Source organism: Chelonoidis abingdonii, chromosome 9 (genome assembly GCF_003597395.2).
Source record: "Chelonoidis abingdonii isolate Lonesome George chromosome 9, CheloAbing_2.0, whole genome shotgun sequence".
Lineage (NCBI taxonomy): Eukaryota > Metazoa > Chordata > Testudines > Testudinidae > Chelonoidis > Chelonoidis abingdonii.
The window spans coordinates 66,410,396-66,432,176 of NC_133777.1; the positions used below are offsets into that span (position 1 = coordinate 66,410,396).

The following is a 21,781-nucleotide window of genomic DNA, read 5'->3' on the forward strand; positions in this document are numbered from 1 at the left end:
ATCCTCTAGTCAATAAAGCCTTCCAATGTTAACACTAACCAACGTTATTTCAAGAACCATGCATAGCTCACACTCCCACCCACCCATCTCACTCCTTGGCTGAATACATCCTCTCATGTTCCCAGCACATATTGATCCCAGAGCAAGAAACCTCATCTGACATTTGAATTCATATCCCAAATCGCTGAGCTAATGGATCAATCCTCAGTCTTGAATTCTTCTTTTTTGAATCCCAAATCAATGGCACAGCTTTCATTTGAGACTTTTATTAATCTATATTTTGCCCTTAAATATCTTAGTGCTTGCAACATTTAAAATATAAACTGCCTGCATTGCACCATTATTAATATTATGAGATCTAGCCATTGAAATGATTTCCTGGATTGGATAACAGGAACATTTATCTCCTTCCAAATACATTTTTATACCCATTTATCAGCAATTTAAAAATTAGCTTAAAACTAACCTTCATTACCGTGGTTCCTCTAATGACATGATCAATAGTCCCATAATCAAAATTATCTTTTGGCTCAAAATGAAAATATTCTTTGTCAGGAGAAATAGCTTTTAATAATTTCAAGATGTTGTTGGAATACAGGCTACTGGCCTGAGTTGCCATTCTACTTGGCAAATCTGTATAACCAATGAGAACCACACCCTGAGGAGAAAGAAAAATAAATGTATGTCAAACCTTTTCATGTATTATCTTGAAAACTTTTCACTTGTTCTCCACAGACCTGATGCATATTTTACAAATGCTTGAAAATCAGATTCACATATTACTGCAGACACTTCTTTCCAATGCTTTGTTTTACAAGTTAAGGGCTCTCGTTTAAAACTAATAGCTTACTCTGATGTCTGAACAACAACAACAAAAAAAAAATCAGCAATTTTGTCAGCAAGCCAGAAACCAAACAAGCTGGGAGGCCAGTTGGGGAACCATATGGTGCTTATTTTGAGAATAAGAAGTCAAGCACTTTTTAAAGTTTGAAAACACCTTTTGTTTGTCTGATAACAATCACTTTGCACAATATGTTTCCCAGGTTAACTGCACTCCAATTAGTTCCAAAAGGAAGATATGGTTTTAGATACCTTCATTTTCTATTCTTTGCAAACACACAGACGAGGATAAAGTTTCCTTACCAACATCTCACAGTATTAAAGCTTAAGTATGTGGACTATGAAAATAAAATAATTCTAAACCTATACTCTCAAAACAACTGCATACGCTCTACCTTGGATGCTGTGCCCTAAATTTTTGGGGGGATTTCCTTTTATTTTATACTCATTATAATGCATGCCATTATCAGCCATCTGGATTGTGCAGCTGCCAACTTATCCCATATGTAGCCACAGGTGCTGGCTCCAACACATGTTCAGAAGTAAGGCAAAGGATATAATATTCAAGAATGACAACCACGGACAATATCAGTGCAAGTTAATACTGAAACACCATAGATAGGACTGGCTCTTTGCAGCTGACTTTCCAGAACACAGCCCCAGCCTACTAGCCCCTGTCTAGAATATTGTGGAGGCTCTAATGATGCTATTAAGGCTCTATGTCCCATTTCGATTGTTCATTTAGTATATTCCATCCTAACAGCTTGCACAGCCATTGGCTCCTACAGGGGGCTTTGTGCGCCTCTCCTGCAGTGAAGCCACAGTGACCCCTAGTGGCTTCAAACATTAGTTCCTTTCAAAGACAAAGGTACAAAATTCTGAAGTTTGGAAAAAATTAGAGAGGATTACAGAGAGACCTCATCTCTGATGGGAGATGGGTAGGGGATAGTGGTCTGTCATTGCTCTCTGTTCAGCAAGATCTAAATTTTCACAGGCGAAATATTGATTTTACAGATACCACATTTTCCATCAAAAATTATTTTGATGGCAAATTCCCAACCAGTCCTATTAAGCACAGGATTGGGAGATAAACCCAACGGAGTAACCCAAACCAGGCCCAACCAGCAGCTGGTTTAAAGTAGGTCTTATTATAAGCCTTAGATAAACTCAAAGGGGAAGTCAGCTAGGCCAGCCTGGAGAGCCCAGCGGCACAGGTAGGCAATGTTGTCAACTCTCAGAATTTTATCATGAGTCTCATGATATTTAGCATATTTCGCAGAGCCCTAGCTGCTAGAAACACGTTGCAACCAGAGTTTCAGCTTTCACTGAAAAAAGTAAGTTTCTAGCCCTCATGGCTGCAGAGAAACACTTGAAAACACGAACCCGAAATGTTCCCACACCAGGAGGCAAATAAAAAACCCTCAATATTTAATATTTTTACATATCATTATTTCTGGACCCTGACTCCATGATTTTTGTAGTCTTGGGGCTGGCCATACTGGGAAGGGGAAGATAGTTATGGAAAAGTGCCTTAATCTGGTCCTTTGTAACAATTCAGATTAAATATATGTTTTAGCAACAGACAAATAATTACACCTCTATATCATATTACAGTTCTACATTGAACAACTGAAATCAAACTTCATCTAAAAATGGCAATTTTCTGTGTTAAAATAGACGGCTCAATATTGTAAAATAGTGAAATTGACCATTGTTAGTTTTATAAGTGATTAAATAAAATGAACCTCTAAGTCAAATTTCCTTTGCTTTCACTATACTTGGACTTTGGACAGCTCCACCGTTTTGTTAGTAAAGCTCTGGGGATGAATTTAAGGGCATTTATGAATACGGTTATTAAAAACACAGTAACCATGCTTATAAAAATCACAAAGCATAAAATCTTCAAAGATGGAATGGTGTCTGGACAGTATTCCAATTTGTGGTTTCATTACTTGTGAAGTGAAAGACTCTGCTTTATTATCCTGCCACACAATAGTAAGTATTCATGACAGACATGCAATGGCTTCAAGGAAACATGGCCAGTTCTTTGTTACTAGAACGTTTATTACTTTTTAGTTTCTTCAGACAACTGCAATATTGTTTCAATTTTATATACACTTCAACCATTTCTAATAAGCGTTGGCTTTTATTCTACAGACCTTGTGAACATAAAGTTCTCCAGGATGAGTTGTTTCCACATTGCCACCAGCCTCAGATGCAAGATCCACAATTACTGATCCATCCTTCATTGACTCTACCATATTCTTAGTGATTAGGACTGGGGCTTTTTTCCCTATTGCAAATTAAAAAAGAAAAGTAAAAATCCACTAATTGTTATCATTGTATATGACAAGATTCTACCACAGAAACTGAAGATGTGCAAAGAAAACATCTAGTATATTGTGGGTGCTACTGGAAATAAATAATAAAATACTAATCATACTAAAACTAGACAATTCAAAAGAAGCCATTCTAATCCATGAAATAAATATTAACTGGAGCCCAAACCTGAAGTCCTTATTCATCCATAGTGGCTATTGACTGTCTAACTGTATTCATATCACTCATCTGGAAATGTTCATAGGAACATATATTTAAGTCTGCAATAATCACAAAGCTGCACCTTACCTGGTATAAGGGCAGTACTAATAAGAATATCCACCTCTTTACACTGTTTGGCAAATAGGGCCATTTCTGCTTCAATAAATTCTTTGGACATTTCTTTTGCATAGCCTCCAACACCTTCTCCAGTTTCAGCAATATTCACTTCAAGAGGTTCTGCTCCAAGGGATTTAAACTGCTCCAGTGCTGGCAGCCTGCATGCAAAGTACCGAGATGACAGATATTGGATTAGATATTGGATTATTGCAGTTTGCTGTTTTATCAAGGCAGACATCGCATGATTACATTACCAGTTGCAAGATGACAGCAGTTCGCAAACTCTGTTACATTAATTTACAGCAAAGAAACACTACATACGCTCTAATTTTGCAAGAGCAAAGCTCTGCTCCAAAGCAGAACCACTCTGAATTCCGGGTTTCTGGTTCTCCTCTCAAGGTCCTGGACATAATTACTAAGCAGTATCTTAGCTTCTTCTAAACTTTCTAATTGAACCAAGACTTCAAGAACTTAATAAACTACCAGTGAATTGGAAAAAAATCAGTTATATATCACATGCAGCTGTACTATTAGGCTTTTTCCATATCTAAATGAAAATATTTTGCATTATCTTGCAAGTGGGATTTTGATCCAAACTAGATCTCGGACTTGAATGCAGCCAACTTGAATGTGTGTAAGCCTGGGGCACATGTGCAAGCAGGGAATTTGCGTACCAGTATACCCATACCCCATGTGTTCATTGGCTGTTCTGCATGCTCACTTCACGGTCTTACACCAGAGATGAATTTGAGACATTAGTTTTAAAGGGAATTTCACTACTGTAACCGAGAGCAGGATTTTGCCCAGGATGTTTTATACAAACCTAAGTACAGTATTTTAGAATTTAAACTGATATTTTCTTACCCTACCTGGTGTCAAATCCCCTGACAATGGCTCCCATTGCTCTGGCAGCTCCTGCAGCAGCAAGCCCAGCCACGCCACCACCAATTATCAACATCTAGAGACATCAAACACATGGAGAGTGAGCAAAGTGTATTCTGTTTCCTACCTCCACTCCATGGCAGTGTATTATATCCCTTATCTTCAAAAGCACTTGAAGTTACAAGAGCATCTGATGCTACTAAATGTAAGTACTTCAAGGAACTTTCAAACCTTATCACAACTATGTAAGTACTTAAATAACCACCTGCACAAGGTGTGATATATACAAAATAAGATCAGGTAGAAAATGGTTAGCTATTTAAACCCTGAAGTGAAACAAAACATGAATAGGGTTGATCTTCCTACAGCAGCATGAGTCAACTGTTCACTTTGGAGCATTGGTGGTAGAGGAAATAGGCCTGATTTAATCAGCTATTTAAATGCTTTGCTCTGTTATAGTCTGGCTTTTCTCCAGATGGATGTTATAGACCAGGGGCAGGCAAACTTTTTGGCCTAAGGGCCGCATCGGGGTTCTGAAATTGTATGGAGGGCCGGTTAGGGGAGGCTGTGCCTCCCCAAACAGCCAGGTGTGGCCTGACCCTGGCCCTGTATCTGACCCCCCCCGCCATGACTGCTGCCCCATCCAATCCCCCATGTTCCTCATCCTCTGATGCCCCCCTGGGACATCCACCCCTCCCTGTCCCCTGACCGCATCCAGACCCCCCACCGCCCCATCCAACCCCTCCTCTTATTCCTGACTGCCCCCCCAAACCCTGCCCCCATTCAACTCTCCCATTCCCCGTCGTCTGACTGCCCCAACCCCTATCCACACCTCCGCCCCCCAGACCACCACCCCGAACCCTCCTGCTCTTTTATCATGCTGCCTGGAGCACCAGTGGGCTGGTGGCGCTACAGCCGCGCTGCCCAGAACACCAGGACAGGCAGCTGTGCTGTCCGGCTGGAGCCAGCCATTCCACAGCGCAGCACAGAGAACTGGGTCAGGCCGGGCTCTGCAGCTGCACTGCCCAGCAGGAGCTCTCAGACCCGCTGCCCAGAGCTTTACACTGGTGGCGCAGTGAGTTGAGGCAGGGGAGGAGCCGGGGGTTAATCTCCCAGGCTAGGAGCTCAGGAACTGGGCAGTAGAGTCCCGTGGGCCGGATGTGGCCCGTGGGCCTTAGTTTGCCCACCTCTTTTATAGACAAAATTCTGCCCTCAAAATGTAATGTAAACTTCAACTCCTGTTGAAATGGGTATCAGTCCCTTGGTGAATAACATATTCTGTTGGGGGATTATTTTCCTTAAACAAACAAACAAACAATCAAACACAAACCTCATGAATATCTGTCTCTAGGCGTGATGTGATTAAATGCATTTGTGGCACTTAAACGATTTCATATGATCAAACATTTGCCAAAATGCTTCGAAAAGCCAAGTTAGAACAGAACTGGGGCCAAGTTCTCCTCTAAGGCCATATCTACTTTATGCACCTTACAGTGGCATAGTTGTGCTGCTACAGCAGTGCCACTGTAAGGTATGCAATGTAGTCACTCTTTGTCAGCAGAAAAGAGCTCTCCAGCCGACAAAATAAAACCACCCCCAATGAGGAGCGGTAGCTTTGTCGGTGGGAGATCTTCCCCAACAACAAAGTGCTGTTCACACTGGTGCTTTTTGTCAGTAAAACTTTTGTCAGTCAGGGGGTGTTTTTTTCACACTCATGACGGACAAAAGTTTTACCAATGACAGTGCAGTGTAGACAACTCCCTTTCACCTCAGAGGCATTGCACTTGTGTAGAGGAGAGCAGAATTTGGCCTGCTATCAGCCATATTAGGCATAGACCTGTCCTTGGGGCACTGTGGAGCTGTACCTCTCCAGAATGAGCTCTGAGAGCTCCTACCCACACAGAAAAAGTGGACCCAGTGCACCACCCCCACATGGGATTGCTGTGAACAATCGGCACGGCAGCCATCCAACTCTGGAAGTGTCCCTGTTTCCCCCCAGCCCCCTTTGGGAAAGCTAGTGCCTTAGGAAGTTCTAGTGGAGAGCAGTCTCTGCAATCTGGAGAACTCAGGTACTGCAATTATACCTGGTCTCTGGGGTAGCGGGGGAGGGGGCACATGTGGGGGGAAGGCTCCTTATGCCCCACCCACCCATGTAAGGAACAGGTACAATCCGGCCTTAGTACAAATAAAATTGCAATAAAGGGAACTGTAACGGCTATACCCTGGATTTCCTAGAAAGGTCACATGGTGGAGCTGCACTCCCTGACTACACTGTCAGTCAGGACACTCCCATACAGAATTTTACTCCACACATCTGTACAATCCATACCTTTGCAGGAGGCACCTTTCCAGCTGCTGTTATCTGACCAGTAAAAAATCGACCAAAATGATTAGCTGCCAGGATTACAGCCTTGTACCTAGAAAATGTGGATTAAAAAAAAAACAACACACATTGCAGCAATGCAGTAAAGCCTCTGCAGACAAAGCATAAGGATAACTATGCCAAAGGTACCATTAGATACTGTACCTTCCTGGGTACAACACACAGCTGGGCCAAAACCCTTCAGACAAATATGCAGACAAAATCAATGACATAATTAATAGAAACCCCACAAAACAAACAACAGTTATTGAACATCTTAAACCAATAAATCTGCTAAATGAAAAAATACATTCAGATGTCATAACAATTTATACCAGTGGTTTGTAACACTCTTTTAAAGTGAATGTCTGATGGAGGACTATCGCTGGGAAAGGAATGCGTACCAAGGGCGTGGACTCATGGCATAAATAAAATGCTTATTATGGTTACAGTATTTTTACTTTTTTTGAAAAAACAGAACAAAACAAAAACCACCTCTGGGTGAAGCAGTAATGTCTATGCTTTAATGGGCCTGGGGCATCCATGCATATGGCCTTGCAGGCAGAATGCAGGCCAAGCTATTGTTACTTCTAGAATGCAGAGCACAGGGATTTCCTCATTACACGAATTAAACAGTGATCATTTAAACACAGCATGAAATGGAAAATGAGCTAAACACCACACTTCTTTTGCAAATGAAGTGTGTGTGCTGCACCCATAGTTATGAGTTTCCTTAACATTCTTTCATAACTTATCCTTCCTAATTAGCTGCTGTTCAGAAAACCTCTCAACTTATTGTTCTTTGTTCAGGGAACAGGAGGTGGCCCAGCAAACATCATTAAAATACTGACTGTGGCTTCAAATTTTTGTTGCCTAGCAGTACTAACCAGCATGAAAATGCCTAAGTGTATCCTTGCTACATTAACCATTACTTTCAGCAAAGATGGCCCCAAAGCAACTCCCCAGATCTGGATACCCATTATTAGCTTCAGGAAAGTTGTGATTAGGATCAGGATTCAAACCCGGAGACTCATCCCACCACTAGCAGGGCTTGCACGATGCTGAATGCTTCCTAGGAGGTGCCAGCTCCCTCAGCTCTCACAGAAGGAACTCAGTACTTCTCAGAAAACCCTCAGCATCTTACAGGGTCAGGCCTGTAGGGTGTGACCTCAGTCCTAGGAGCCAGATATGCCCAGACTTAAGAAAGTTTGGATCCAGTTTCAGATACAAAAACTTTGTGGCGCAGACCCATCTTTAATCTTTAGATGGCTAAACTGGGAGAATGCACCTCAGAATGAAACCAACAAATAGCAGTCTATGATGGAATTCTGGCTTTAATTTTGAAACTGTTTCTCTTAATAGCTATTGGGGGACAAAAGGAAGAGCAGTTGGCAGTTTTAGAAGTGTTGCAGCTTTCCAGTAACTCAAAAACGGCTTTTTGTAAACTAAAGATTTTCAGTCCACTATGGACTAGTTAGTGCTCTTTGGTATTTGAGGGTGAATGTGAAAAAGGCCAAACTGCACAAAGGTTCATATGGTTTCACTGAGGCTCTTGGAGTGGCTGATCATGTGACAGATTCAACAGCACCAACAAAACCTAAAGCAAACATCCGTGATTAGGCACAACTAAGTTATATTCAAAAACTAAGCATGGAACTGGAGAAACACTCACTTAGCCTAAAAGATTACTGAATACATGTGACTATCTCAAAGCCAGCAATCCAAATGTGCATTAAGTGCGCACTGTGTAACCCTCTTGACTCCACTGGTGTGTAGGATGGCACAGAAGATGGCCCATTGTCAGTACCACGGGATACTGCAAAGGAGTTATTCTGGGGGAAAGAGTCTCTAGAACTGAGTAATAGAGTGGATGAAACCTTGGCCCTGTTGGCTTGAATGGAGTCAGGCCTTCACCCAGTAAATAGACATGAAAGATAGGGGAGACTGAGACATGCTAATGCCCAAGGTAAGCAAGGGCAGGAAAATTGATTATATGAGGATATGCCCACTGGATTCTAACGGATGCTCCCTGCTAAATGCCGCATGCATGTATGATCCCATGAGCCAAATTCTGCTTTGACTTACACCCATTGAGAGCTGTGTTTGGCCCCATTAAACTGTTCAATGCTTAAACTCAAGCTCTCCTAAAAGAACCATCATGTACAATCCAGGCTTTTGTAGAAATTGCCCAAAGAATAACTTATTATGTGCATACTTTCTGTATTAGAGCAAAAATTGATCCTCCAGTGTGGAATGCTCTCTGCTCCCTTTTTGTGGTTGTGTGCTTCTTGTGAATCTAAATATATTTTGGGCCTAGGGTAAATAAAGGGGTGGATGAACGTTAAATACAAATATTTTAAGAGCAGACTGTATAAAAATGAAGACATGTTTTGAGCCCTGTGTTAGTCTATTGGAGGGAAATCAGAGGATTTGACACTAGGTTAATTAAACAGTTTTACAGGCTAAAAGACAGAGATAGCGTGTGTGTAACAGGAAAATACTATTCATCTCTGTGCCCTGATTGCTTAAATTTACCAGAGCTGTCAGCAAGACCTTTTAAAAAATATCCTCATGATGTTGTTTATGGCTCTGCAAAGACAAACAATATTGACTGTGCTGACATTATCATTGCTTGTAATTTTTTCCTCCTTAGCAGCATTGGAGCTGAATACATGAGACGTGATTCATATAACCGCACTTCCCTCTGATGGCATAAGGAGAAAAATAGTGCACGTGGGATGAACCAGTGTTGGAAATGAACAATTACAAAGTATTTCCTGTTTACAATAAATGATGGAAAGTCCAGGGAGTCAGTAAAAGTGTCCAACTCACCGTGCGGGACATGACAGAAAACTCAAAGGGCTGCATGACTCAGGTATGAATTGTGTTTGATTAACTTGACAGCTTGTTCTGTTTTCATTCAAACTGACACTTTTATCAGTTTGTCTCAGTGTTCACAAACATAAAATCAGTTCTAGTGCAAGGCAGGATGATTCAGGAGGGCCAAGAACTCATTCCTATACCATTTTCAAGGGATTAATATGCATTTCCCCACATATGGGTTGGCAAATCATGTTCCATTGAAGCCACTGTTCCTGGCAAATGCATCAGCTAAGCATCCTCTACTAGTTTTCTGGAGTGTATATTTTCCTATTCCATTACTAGTGCACAGAGGTAATGGGGGTAAACCAACCTTTTTTGTAACCAGCACCATAGGTGGGGTGCACTTGGAAAGTGGTCAGATCTGGAGTCTGATAACAGGATATGGGCTCTCTCTCTTTTTAATCATTGCTTTTAATCTGACCCAGACTAGCAAAAATTGTCAGCACATGATGGCTAGTCTGTGGTCTATATGAAGGAACCTGGATGATTATCTCCATCCATTTACAAATAAACAAGTGTCACAGAGAACAACAATCACTGGGCATCATTGCTGGCCCTGGCAGGAAAAGAGTAAAGGGTTGAAATGGCACAAAGATGTCACTCTCTTCTTGTCCCTGGAAAAATAATGATGTCAGTTGGCACATCATAAGCTCTAAATGTTTTTTTAAAAATTCTTTAGGATTTAAAAAGAAGAATTCTACCCTGTGTCAAGTAAAGGTTTGGCACAATTTTCCACTGAAGTTTAGCTCATTGTTTACTCATCGACAAGGTATTTGAACAGCTGACTCCTGGGAAGCATTTTGAAGGAATATTCACCCACAGGAAGAGAAAGGAAGAGTGATTTTATTTTGTCTCTTTTTGGTCTGGGATGACCCATTCAGACATGTTGATAGCTAAGTGTGAATTTAAGTGGGCACAAATGTCTGACATAGCGATGACGACTCTTTAGTGTTTTCTCTATGTTCCCGACAGAAGAGCATTTTAAAGCTCCTGGAGACACAAAGAGGGAATAACAAATGCATATTTCCCTACTCAATGTTGCAGAAGACACTAAAATTAAAGGACTATATTCACTCAGTACTTTTACAGGGGAATGCAATGATGTCATGGCTAATAGGCAGTGAGAAAGCTTTATCAAATATCTTCTGAATTAAATTTTCAGCGGTGAGGAAGCCAGCAAATGGTGAGGAAAATTCCTCATCCAATGAACCACTTAAATGTGTTTGGTATCTTTACCAGACTGATTCTGTTTGAGATTAATTGGTTCAGATTTTAAACCATTTCAATATGTAGCTTATGTATGTAAATAATTGGTCCAATGTTTAAGCTAGTTTGCTGTGCTTTTTTTTTTTAACGAGTTCCTTACCTAAATCTAAATGACTCTGAAATCAGTTCCAAATCTGAATTGATTCCAAATGTGTATACTGCTGAATGGCAATTGGTCTTGATGGTTTGGCTAGTAGCACAGTGTGATGCCATGTAGAAGTGGGGTTCAAGACCAGCCAGGAGATGCTTGTGACTCCGGTTGTCAGAGGTTAAAAGCCTCTGTAAAGGTGATATTTTCATATGGAATGCCCAGTTCATGCAACCCCTAGTGTCAGTCCTCAGAGTAGTACAGCAACTTCAAAGATAATTTGAAATGGCAGATATAAAACTAAGGAAAGTGAAGTTTGCATATTCCTATCAATACACTTTCCATGCAAAGGATCTTGTGTTTCAGCTTTATTTGTGTGAAAGAGAATAATGGAAAAACAATAAAAACTGGTATGTTAAAACTATGCCAAATATAAGAGTACATTTATCACAGAGTCAATGGTATTTAGAACCACATGTGTTACAGTAGATTGACCAAAATAATTTTTCTTACCCACCTGCAATAAGCATAGTTCTAAGACAATTTATGTATTGTCAATCTGAGATCGAAAGCAGCACAGTATTAAGGCACTGGCATTTAAATAACAAGGGAAACACACCATTTTAAAAGCTGGCGGTGTCCAACCTACAGTCCTCATGGACCTAAATCAGTAGTGTCCAACCTTCTTGGCCTGAGTGCCAGAATGTAAAGCGGCCATAATCAATACTTTGGGGCAGATTCTATACCCTTGCACCTTGCTCCCTACAATCCTGGTGAAGAGAGCAGGCAAGGGATGGGAAGGGAGAATCTGGAGCACATTGTGCTCCAGTTCCTCCTAGCTGGTGTATGGTCCCTTGAGGACCATATTCAGCTGGCACTGGTTACAGCAGACTGGGGGTTTGCTGCTCCAACCTCCGACAGGTCTAGGACAGAGAATCAGAGAACTGTAACTGGTTGCCAGCTTCTCCTTCTTTTCTCCTCTTCTGGACTGCCTTGGGTGTCTGTGGAGGAGAGAGGAGCCACAAGAGAGCAAGCCAAGGCCCTATCTATTCTTCTGGAGCCCCCATAGCCCAGCAGAGCAGCAGGCAATGGAGTAGCCAGAACTACTCTATCTTCCCTCTGCATGCATCAGAGAACGTGGTTATGTAAAATCACATGTGTAGAACTGTGCTCACAGGAATAAATAGACACAAGGCTACACCGGATGCCTTCAATTACAAAAATGACATTCATGCAGTAAAATTCGTATTCCATATCCTCACCCTGCAATGTTGGCCATCGAGCTTAAAGCATCATATCCTTGAGCAATAGTGACTCGAGGAACTTGGTCCATTGCCAAGACTGTGGCTTTGCGCTGAGCAAGTTTGTCTAGAAGATCTGGGTTCTGAGCAGGATAGATAAAGCTGACAAGTGTTGCTTTCTCCTTGAGCAAAGAAGCCTCGTGCACTCCCAGCACTTCATTAAAACCTGGGGCTCTGACCTTAGACAAACACAAAACATACCACACATTTTACTTTTTTAATTAAAAGAAGTTCAGTCTGATGATTTAAATTAAGCTTTTGGAAACTGAAATTAGCATTAATAAAACACATGGAATCTTTTGTCTGAAGCCTCCATGTCCCTAATGCAGATCCCTGTGTCCTTGTCCTAGAGCAGTGTTTCTGAACAAGCAGTCCATGAACCGATGCCAGTCCCTGAGATCTCCCTGACACAGTTTAGGAAGGCAGCAAGGCGGTCCCTGGTATCAAAAAGGCTGAGAAACACTGGTCTAGAGGTAGCAGATTCTGATGAAGAACCAGGGCTTTAGATCAATGGAAGTAAACAAAAATTGGTTAAATGCATTTATGTCAAATACCCTTCATCCCATTGAGCAAGTAAGTGATTTACATTATCTGGGATGGAACAGAACGCCAACAATCATACCACAGCTGGTGTGAACTGGGGTATATATCGAGCAATATCAGAAACGTAACTCTCCCATCAAAAAACAGAAATACAATACATGCCTAATAGCTGTGAAGCAGTTATTGCTGCAAAAGCTGTTGATACAAATACATTACCAACTATATTACTGGACACATATAAGGCTGTGTTTATCAGACGATTTAATGCCATAGATAAATTGTTCTATTGATTTGATTTCATGCTGAAATTCTGATTTTCTTAAAATCAAGTCTCTCTCTCTTCTGACTTTTGCATACTGTCACTGGAATAAATATATATGAATCATGTCAGATGCTAAACTTGCCTTTAAAACAATATCTGAGCCAAATACAGTTTTCAAGTCATTGATTTCTGCTCCAGCCGCTTGGTATTGCTCATCAGAAAACTTTGCTTCTTCACCAGCTCCATGTTCCACTTGCACATTGAAGCCTTGTTTAACTAAGGCCTGGACACCAGCAGGAGAGAGTGCCACTCGCTTCTCATTTTTGTATGTTTCTTTGGGGATACCCACAACTAGATCCTTGTAGCGAATTCCTATGTAAAAATAAAGGAAAATTGTTATTTTTCCCAGTTCATATTTGTTGGATGGTTGTTTGTGGAATAAGGGGGAGAGTTTCAAAGGCACAAAAGGTATTTCAGCATCCAACTCCCAATGGAAGTCAATAGGACTGGAGTGCCTAACTCCATTAGACACCTTAGAAATCCCAGCCTAAGGACCCAATCTTGTAAACCTTTACTCCCGTGAGTAGTCTTTATTCATACAAATAGTCCGAGTGAGAGACCTCAGTGGGAGTACTTGCATGAGGAAGGGTGACAGGACTGGGTCTGTGTTTTTTGTAACTGACACAGAATGCTACCAGATGAAACATTCTGCTGTTAACTTCTTTATAGTGCATCTTTCCACAGCCAGCCCACAGGGTCACACAAACACATTCATGGATGCCAAAAGGATAGCAAATTAAAGTTTGGTTTATAAAAGCCTTGGCTGGAATACTGCTTACACAAGTTTTCATGCTGTTTACTCTGAAAAAAGGTGTGGAATTGACCACAACCAATGAAGTGACAACCTCAACTCCACTCACACATGAGATGGAAAACCAAAAACAAGACAGCGGCATTAGGAGAGGAAGTTTTGTTTTTCCTGGCTTCGTTTATGAGAGAACTGTGCTTGTTGACGAAGAGGCAAGGACATATTGTGAAACAGTCCAAGGGCTATGACTGCAGATTTTGAAGGGTCTGATCCAGCCAGCATTCACAGTAGTAGGTACAGTGCTCAGTAAATAAATGTTTTCAGAATCAGGCCATAAACTGTCATCTATATAGTGCCCAATCCTGTTGCCACTGAGTCAATGGGAGTTTTCACATTGACTTCAATGGCGCTAGATTGGGCCCTTTGAGGTTAAAATCATCCCATGTGGCAGTGGGGTGGGGGAGCAACACAAGGAATATGTACCACTTAAATCCCACTTAAAGCCTCAAGACAGGATTTCAGTGGTGGAGGGAACTGGTGCTGGTCCTATGAACAGGGGTGAATTTAATTCTTACAGCTCAATCCTGTAAGGTCCTGAACACCAAGCCCCACTGGGAGTTGAGTGCACTGATCACTTCACAGGAAGCCCAGCACCTTGCAGGGCTGAGCACTATGAGCCAAACCTTGATCCCACTGAACACAATGACAAAATTCCCATTGTTGACTAGAGTAAAATCCTTTCCCCATTCCTCCATCATCTTACATCACTTGTGTTTCTGCAGCCTAGAACTCTTCCTTACACATCATTCACATCAAAGCAGATCATACACACCTGTGGGGTCACGTGGGGTTAATATGATGCAAGTCCCTGAAACTTTGTGACCCCACAATTTAACTGGTAATACGCAAGCTGTACATTAATAACTAATGTAGATGCACAAACTTAAACATGTGTTTGCCTAAATGTACACTGTCAGTTCAGTGGCAGACTGCACTCTGTGAGGCTACCCAGACAGGGCTGACACATGCAGCTAGGATATTTCTAGTAAGAACATTCTAAACAAATCTATTCAGTGCTGAGCCAATATTTTGCTTAAAAGGTGTGATATTAATGCAAAGCTGTACACAAGCAGGGAATGACTATAAAAAAATCCCAAGCAAAAGAAAAGAGCAGTGAATAGCATTTATATGTGACTCACACAAAAAAGTCATTATGGGATGATATAAATAAAGAACACAATGAAAGTGTTTGTAAGTGTACCAAGAGGAGAGAATCTTTACAGCCAAAGCAAAAATCCAACACAGGCATGGGTTAAATTAGTATGACATAGGAAATCGATATGGCACAGAAGATAATCATCTGGAACTCCATCCTGCTCACCTCACTCAAGTGAGTTTGCCCAGTGAGGTTAGATGGTGCCCTTAGGCACAAATTTGAGCAAGGGGTGATGTGTAAGTCGCCCCACTCCAGGAGGCATTGTGCCTCAGAGAGCCCTCTGTGAAAGATGAAATATACGTGGAGACAGTGAGTCAGAGAATGAGCTTACAGAAATGTGGTATTATACTAAAATGGTGGCATACTATATTTCTCAAAGGGATAATCATTTAGCATCAGAATACTTGATTTTAGATTTTGGGATTATTTTGTAGTTTCATCTCAAACTAGTGTTCACTAGTACACATGCAAAGGGGCTCAGGTGCATCTGCAAGAATATTTTTCCAGCACTCCCCCTGCCACACATAGGTGGTGGAGTACACTACTGAGAAAGAATATTTATAGATGAAATACATTTGAACAAAGATTCTTGGTACATGAACATTTCATTGCGTACATGTACAGCTCTTAGTACTGGAAAAGTGTGTAGGCAGAAAGTAGAAGAATTTATGCAGACATCCCAGGCTTTATTGAAGAGAGATTGAATGTGTCAGGAATCAGGGCCTGCAGCAAAGCCAGTTTCTGGACAACCTAACGAACACAGTTGACCTGTAGTAGGCTACCAGATTAGCTACGCTGCCTGACTGACTGAAAGAGTAAGCAGACTGGTTCTTGAGCCCAGCAGCCGCTCAAAGCACTTGCTCATGAATATAGGAACTTCCTATTTGCAGAAAACTATTTGCTAACTTCCTATTTGCAGAAAACTGAACACTGCCCCTTCCATGAGACCATGGCCCTGCCCCACCCCTTCTCTGAGGCCCCATCCCCTCTTACTCCATCCCCCCCTCCACTGCTCACATTCCCCCACCCTCGCTCACTCACTCATTTTCACTGGGCTGGGGCAGGGGCGCAGGAGGGTGAGGACTCCGGCAGGGGGTGCGGGCTCGGGATGAGGGGTTTGGGGTACAGCAGGGGGCTTTGGGGTGGGACAGGGGGTTGGGGTGTGGAGGGAGTGTGGGCTCTGGGAGGGAGTTTGGATGTGGGAGGGGGCCAGGCAGCGCTCACCTCAGGTGGTTCCCGGAAACAGTAACTTGCCTGTATCACAGCTGGACTTTTCACGGCCTGGTCAGCAGGGTCTCTTTTCGATGGGCATTCCGGTTGAAAACCGGATGCCTGGCAACCCTACATGGCTGTGATAGCTCCTGTGCCTGCTTGTTCCCAGGACTTGTTCTAGTTCTGCTTCTTCCCTGTTCCATCCCACTCCTGCCTTATCCCACTCAATGTAACCCGGTTCTGACCCTGGGTTCTGATTCCTGACCTCTGACTTAAGTTGTGACTCTTGGCTCTGACATCTGGTCTCTGACTCTGGTTCTGACCCTGGGCTTCAATTCCTGGCTACCAACTCCTGCCCTAACCGTTAGGCCTGCTTCCTACTCTGACCATTAGCCATGACTGGTCATGTGACAGAATGGGGTAATAGAATTTATATAAGAGATTTATGCACTAAGACAAACAACCAGATCACAGACTAAACAATTAGGGAAGAAACATAGGTCCACCTCTAATCTATTTAACAGGACATAACAATCACTTCAGTAGGAAATCACAGGTTAGGGTGGGCAAACTCCCTCCTAAAAATGCCATGGAAATATTCTTCCAAGGTGCTGAACCTACAACTAATAGCTCATACCAAGGCCATAAAACCACTGGGTAATACAATATACACCAATGTATCCAACTGTAATATGAAATACAGTAATCAAAAAATGGCCATTTTGTGATAAAATGTATATTCGAATGTGTTATGCCACATCATGCGTGCTTTTGCATTGAAATGTTATACTGTGCTGCATATATCATCACATATGGAAACTCAGATCGGAGCAGCAACATACATAAAGTGCTGACTATAACAGATGACAAAATAATTTTGGGGAGATAAAAAACAGAAACCCTATAAGGAGTGCTTTTGGTTCAGTAAATCAGCCACCTTTCCCAGCATTAGAAGAAGACAGACTGTACCAGACATCCTCCAAGTCTTCCTGGAAGCGGTATTTTCTTTTGGAGATTTATGAATGCAAATGCAACTGCCACAATCTAATCTGCTCTGCAGAACTACAGACATACCCAGCTCATATAGCTATTTAATAGTATCCCTAAAATCCCTTGTTAGTTTTAACTTTCTTTGGATTGTTAAAATATATCCAGTACCAAGAATGGGGCAGAAGAAGAGAACTTGTTCATAGTACACTGTACAACCCTTGCTCGGATACAGCACATACTGCGGCTGCTATATAATTCTCCCCAGGGTGGGTGCAAGGATGTTTCACACCCTAGGTGAAACTTCCACCTTGTGCCCCACCCCACCCCCCGTGAGCCCCGTGGCCGCGCTCCGCCCTAAGCCGCCTCTCTGCGGCAGCTCCTTCCCCCCCACCCTGAGGCACACCCCCCATGGCAGCTCCCCCCAGCCCAGAGAGCCGTGTGGCAGCTCCCCACCCCAGTTCACCTCTGCTCCGCCTCCTCCCCAAGCACACCATTGCCACTCCACTTCTCCTGCCTCCCGGGCTTGCGGCGCCAATCAGCTGTTTGGTGCCGCAAGCCTGGGAGAGAGAGAAGCAGAGCGGGGTGGCGTGCTCAGGGGACGAGGCGGAGCAGAGGTGAGCTGGGGCGGGGAGCGGTTCGCCTGCGTGCCTTGCCCCCCACACTTGCTGCAGGAGGCCCTCCCGGTGTCCCCCTGCCCCAGCTCCCTCCACCTAAATGCCGATGACGACCAGGGCGGCAGAAGATCTGGTCACCGCAGTCACTGCTGAAGGACCCGAAATGCCGCCTCACAAATGCTAGCGCCCTAGGCGACTGCCTAGGTCACCTAATGGGTTGCACCAGCCCTGATCCTCCCCAGTAGTTTCATAAGATACACAAGCAGCAAAGAGTCCTGTGGCACCTTATAGACTAACAGAAGTTTTGGAGCATGAGCTTTCGTGGGTGAATACCCACTTCGTCGGACGCGTGTATTCACTCACGAAAGCCCATGCTCCAAAACTTCTGTTAGTCTATAAGGTGCCACAGGATCTTTGCTGCTTTTACAGATCCAGAGTAACACGGCTATCCCTCTGATATAAAATATACACAGTATTAAGTTCCGATTTGTGGTGTAACCAGGTTCATTTTTCACTTGCTACTTGTCCTGCATAAAGGTTCTCTATAGGAACCTAACTTTCTAAGTACAGCTCTGCTTGTATGCAGAAAATCACCTGGCTAAGAATCTCCTTTACAGCAATTAAACAGGATGCACGCCGTGGGCATTAGTTACACACTTAATAGTTACATATTTCTGAGGTGCTTTTAAGAAAGTTGTAATCTTTTCTTTCAGTTCCATGGTGAGGAGGAGTAGAATATGTCTTCACAATAGAAATGTCTTTGTATACCCATACATCTTGGCCCAAAGCAAGTTTACAAACTCACAAGACCGTGAATGAGAATCTCTCTGTGTGATTAGCTATCAGACTACATTCCCTTCTGCAGGGTAGGGATAGGGGTGAAGGGAGTATTTAGCTTATTATTATGGTATATTTGATGTACAGAAACTTCTTTCATCAGGATGGAGAGGACAGATAACTATCAATCACTGAAAAATTACCCTTGTCAATCCTTCATTGTTAAAACCTCCTCTAAGCTCTCTCTCGCATCTGTATTTGATCTGCAATGCATATACTGTTAAGCTTGGACATTTGCTATTTAGTAGATATTTTCTTCTATTCTTCCATTCATTCTCTGCTAAAGATATCCTATCAGGCTCTATTATTTTATTCCATACAGAACCTGTTATTTAGATCATGTCTTCTTTCTAAACATATATAAAAGTCTTTCCTTTCCAATGTAAACTCTTTTCTCAGCTGCTTAAAGGGGTTACAGTCCTTTGCAACTAGCATTTGGGCCATCCAAATCAAACCCTTCTCCAGAAAATTGAAATTTTCCACAGCCCCACTCAGTCTGGATGTAATTAGCAGCATTTTAAACCATATCCTTATGTCATCTATTTTAAAGTGACCCTGTCAACTTAGTTTAGGACCAACATTTGGGTTTTGTAAAAGCAGACACATACTTTTTTTCCAGAGCTGACTAGAAATAAGGAGTATTTTTCATAATTTCCTTTAAAATCCATTACAAAAACAGACTGACTATTTAAAGATTCTTTTCTAAGGTTGGTGAAACTAAACTCTAGACCCTTGAGCTACTGCATGGCAATCAGAAAGTGAAAATGACTTCAAACAAAAGGACACAGCGCTATTTCATTCCCTAGACCGAACTGCAACAAGCAAACAAATAGCATGGGGTGGGGGCGGAAGGTTGTTAACATTCTTTCAGTGGTGGTAAAGGTGTAGTGGTAATAGACAGGTGGATGTTTAAAAACAATTGGGTAAAATCCTAACCCTATTGCAGTCAATGGATTGGCATATTATTTGTTACTTCTCTTGGAAAGAAACTGTTGCCATAGCTTCTGGTGCCCTGGAAAGAGTTGTCAAGAATCACACATGTAGCAGAATAGCTAAAGAGGTAAATATGGGGACACCATCAGTGTAAAATGCTGAAGTGTCATTTTTGGTTTAGCTCCATTAGTATTTATTCTTTGCTATTTGTTCGTGGCAGCATCCTCACAGTGCTACCTGCTTTTCAGACATCCAAGAAAGGATAATCCCTGCCCTGAGAAGTTCAGTGTCAGAGGACAGAAAGACAAACAGAGGTTAGGGGAAGGGCAACAACACATGCAGGGGTGGTTTATACATGGCTTCATTCTAGCTGAACCTGGATATCCATCTATCCACCAAGTTTAATACCAGAGTGTCCACTGAAAACCTTTGGGACTTTTGCCATTGCCTTCAGTGGGAGAAGGAGCAGACTGGAGATGTATATGTTCAAGAGGAAAAATTAAACAAAATCTACAGTAGTTTATATATATATTACCCATTCCTGCACACATAGAGTAAGCAAGGGAAAGTGCTGTCTATCCAACTCAGATCTAATCTCTTAGGTGAGTGGACACAGAAGTATCAAGGCAAATATAATCGGCAGCACATTTTACCTATTTTAGAGGGCTTTCGTCTCTCACTCTTATTCATATAGTTTTATTACAGTAGCTCCTGGGAGGTCCCATTCAGGATCAGGGCCCCAGTGTCATGAACACTGCACAAATTGAGGCCAAGATCCTGCTCATACCTACAGATATGCTTATCTTTATGAATAGTCCTGTTGACCTGTGTGGGGCTCTTCACATGAGTAAAGTTACACACTTGGCTAAGATGCTTCCTTCAATATGAGATCTTTCAGTATTTATGTTTTATTTAGTTTTCTGCATACTCAGAGCATTCTGAATACAAGATACTGTCATAACACTCACTCAGGACAACATGCTTTTCATGTTTCTTTTGATCTGAGTGCATTTGTGTTTTCTCAGTTTACTTATTGAAATTACATAAGTATGACCATAAGGCAACAATGGCATATTAAATATTGTTTAGTTTTCCCTTACAAGAACAGTAGTTTAGATTTATTTTATTATGTTCCAAAGAATGATTGCCCAACAAGATAACATAAGCAAAGTAAAGTAAACTTGAAGAAGAGCGTAATTACGAAAAGCATTGTTTGGAAATACATACTGGTGGATTTGCAATTGAGAAATACTTGACAATTCAGTGTATAACCCAACTGTCTGTTGTACTTGAAGAAAAGATTACCGGAATATTACAATACCATCCAAATGATTCAGAAAGAAAACATACTGGGAGATTTAGACAGTTATGGCTGAGGTCCTACAACCAAGGATATAAAGTGCAATGCATGAAAATGAGGCATAAAGATTCCTTTATGCTACCTGTGTGGACTCCCAATCCTGGGCTGACTATGCAGTAGGCTTGTTCCAAGACATAACAACTAGAAGGCTGCTCTAACTTGCACCAGATAGCACAGAGGTAGGCAACCTATGGCACGCGTGCCAAAGACAGCACCCGACCTGATTTTCAGTGGCACTCTTACTGCCCGGGTCCTGGCCTTCGGTCTGGGGGGCTCTGAATTTTAATTTAGTTTTAAAAGAAGCTTCTTAAACATTTTAAAAACCTTGTTTACTTTATATACAACAATAGTTTAGTTATGTATTATAGATGTAGAGAAAGAGACCTTCTAAAAACATTAAAATGTATCCTGATAAGCAAAACCTTACATTAGAGTGAATAAATGAAGACTCAGCACACCACTTTTGAAAAGCTGCCGATCCTTGAGATAGCAGCTACCCTAAGGGTATGTCTACACTGCACGATTATTTCGAATTAGCTTAATCCGATATTACAAAACAGATCTAATAAAATCGGTTTAGCGCGTCCACAGTGCGATCACGACATCGATTGTTTGCGTCCATGGTCCAAAGTTACCATCGATTTCAGGAGCGGTGCACTGTGGGTAGCTGTTCCTCAGCTATCCCATAGTTCCCACTTCCGTGTTGAGAGCACAGTGCCTGATGAG

General features: G+C 42.1%; 1 protein-coding gene across 1 annotated transcript in view; it reads right to left on the bottom strand.

Moving 5' to 3' along the window:
- Positions 1 to 21,781, bottom strand: part of LOC116814791 (NAD(P) transhydrogenase, mitochondrial-like) — a 99,402-nt gene that overhangs the window by 32,620 nt on the left and 45,001 nt on the right. Inside the window, exons 3-9 of the mRNA XM_075069649.1 lie at positions 13,228 to 13,457; positions 12,242 to 12,459; positions 6,710 to 6,797; positions 4,368 to 4,456; positions 3,469 to 3,656; positions 3,000 to 3,133; positions 467 to 658 (exon numbers count right to left, since the gene is read on the bottom strand). Of these exons, the coding sequence (XP_074925750.1) occupies positions 467 to 658; positions 3,000 to 3,133; positions 3,469 to 3,656; positions 4,368 to 4,456; positions 6,710 to 6,797; positions 12,242 to 12,459; positions 13,228 to 13,457 (1,139 nt within the window). The remainder of the gene's footprint in view (positions 1 to 466; positions 659 to 2,999; positions 3,134 to 3,468; positions 3,657 to 4,367; positions 4,457 to 6,709; positions 6,798 to 12,241; positions 12,460 to 13,227; positions 13,458 to 21,781) is intronic.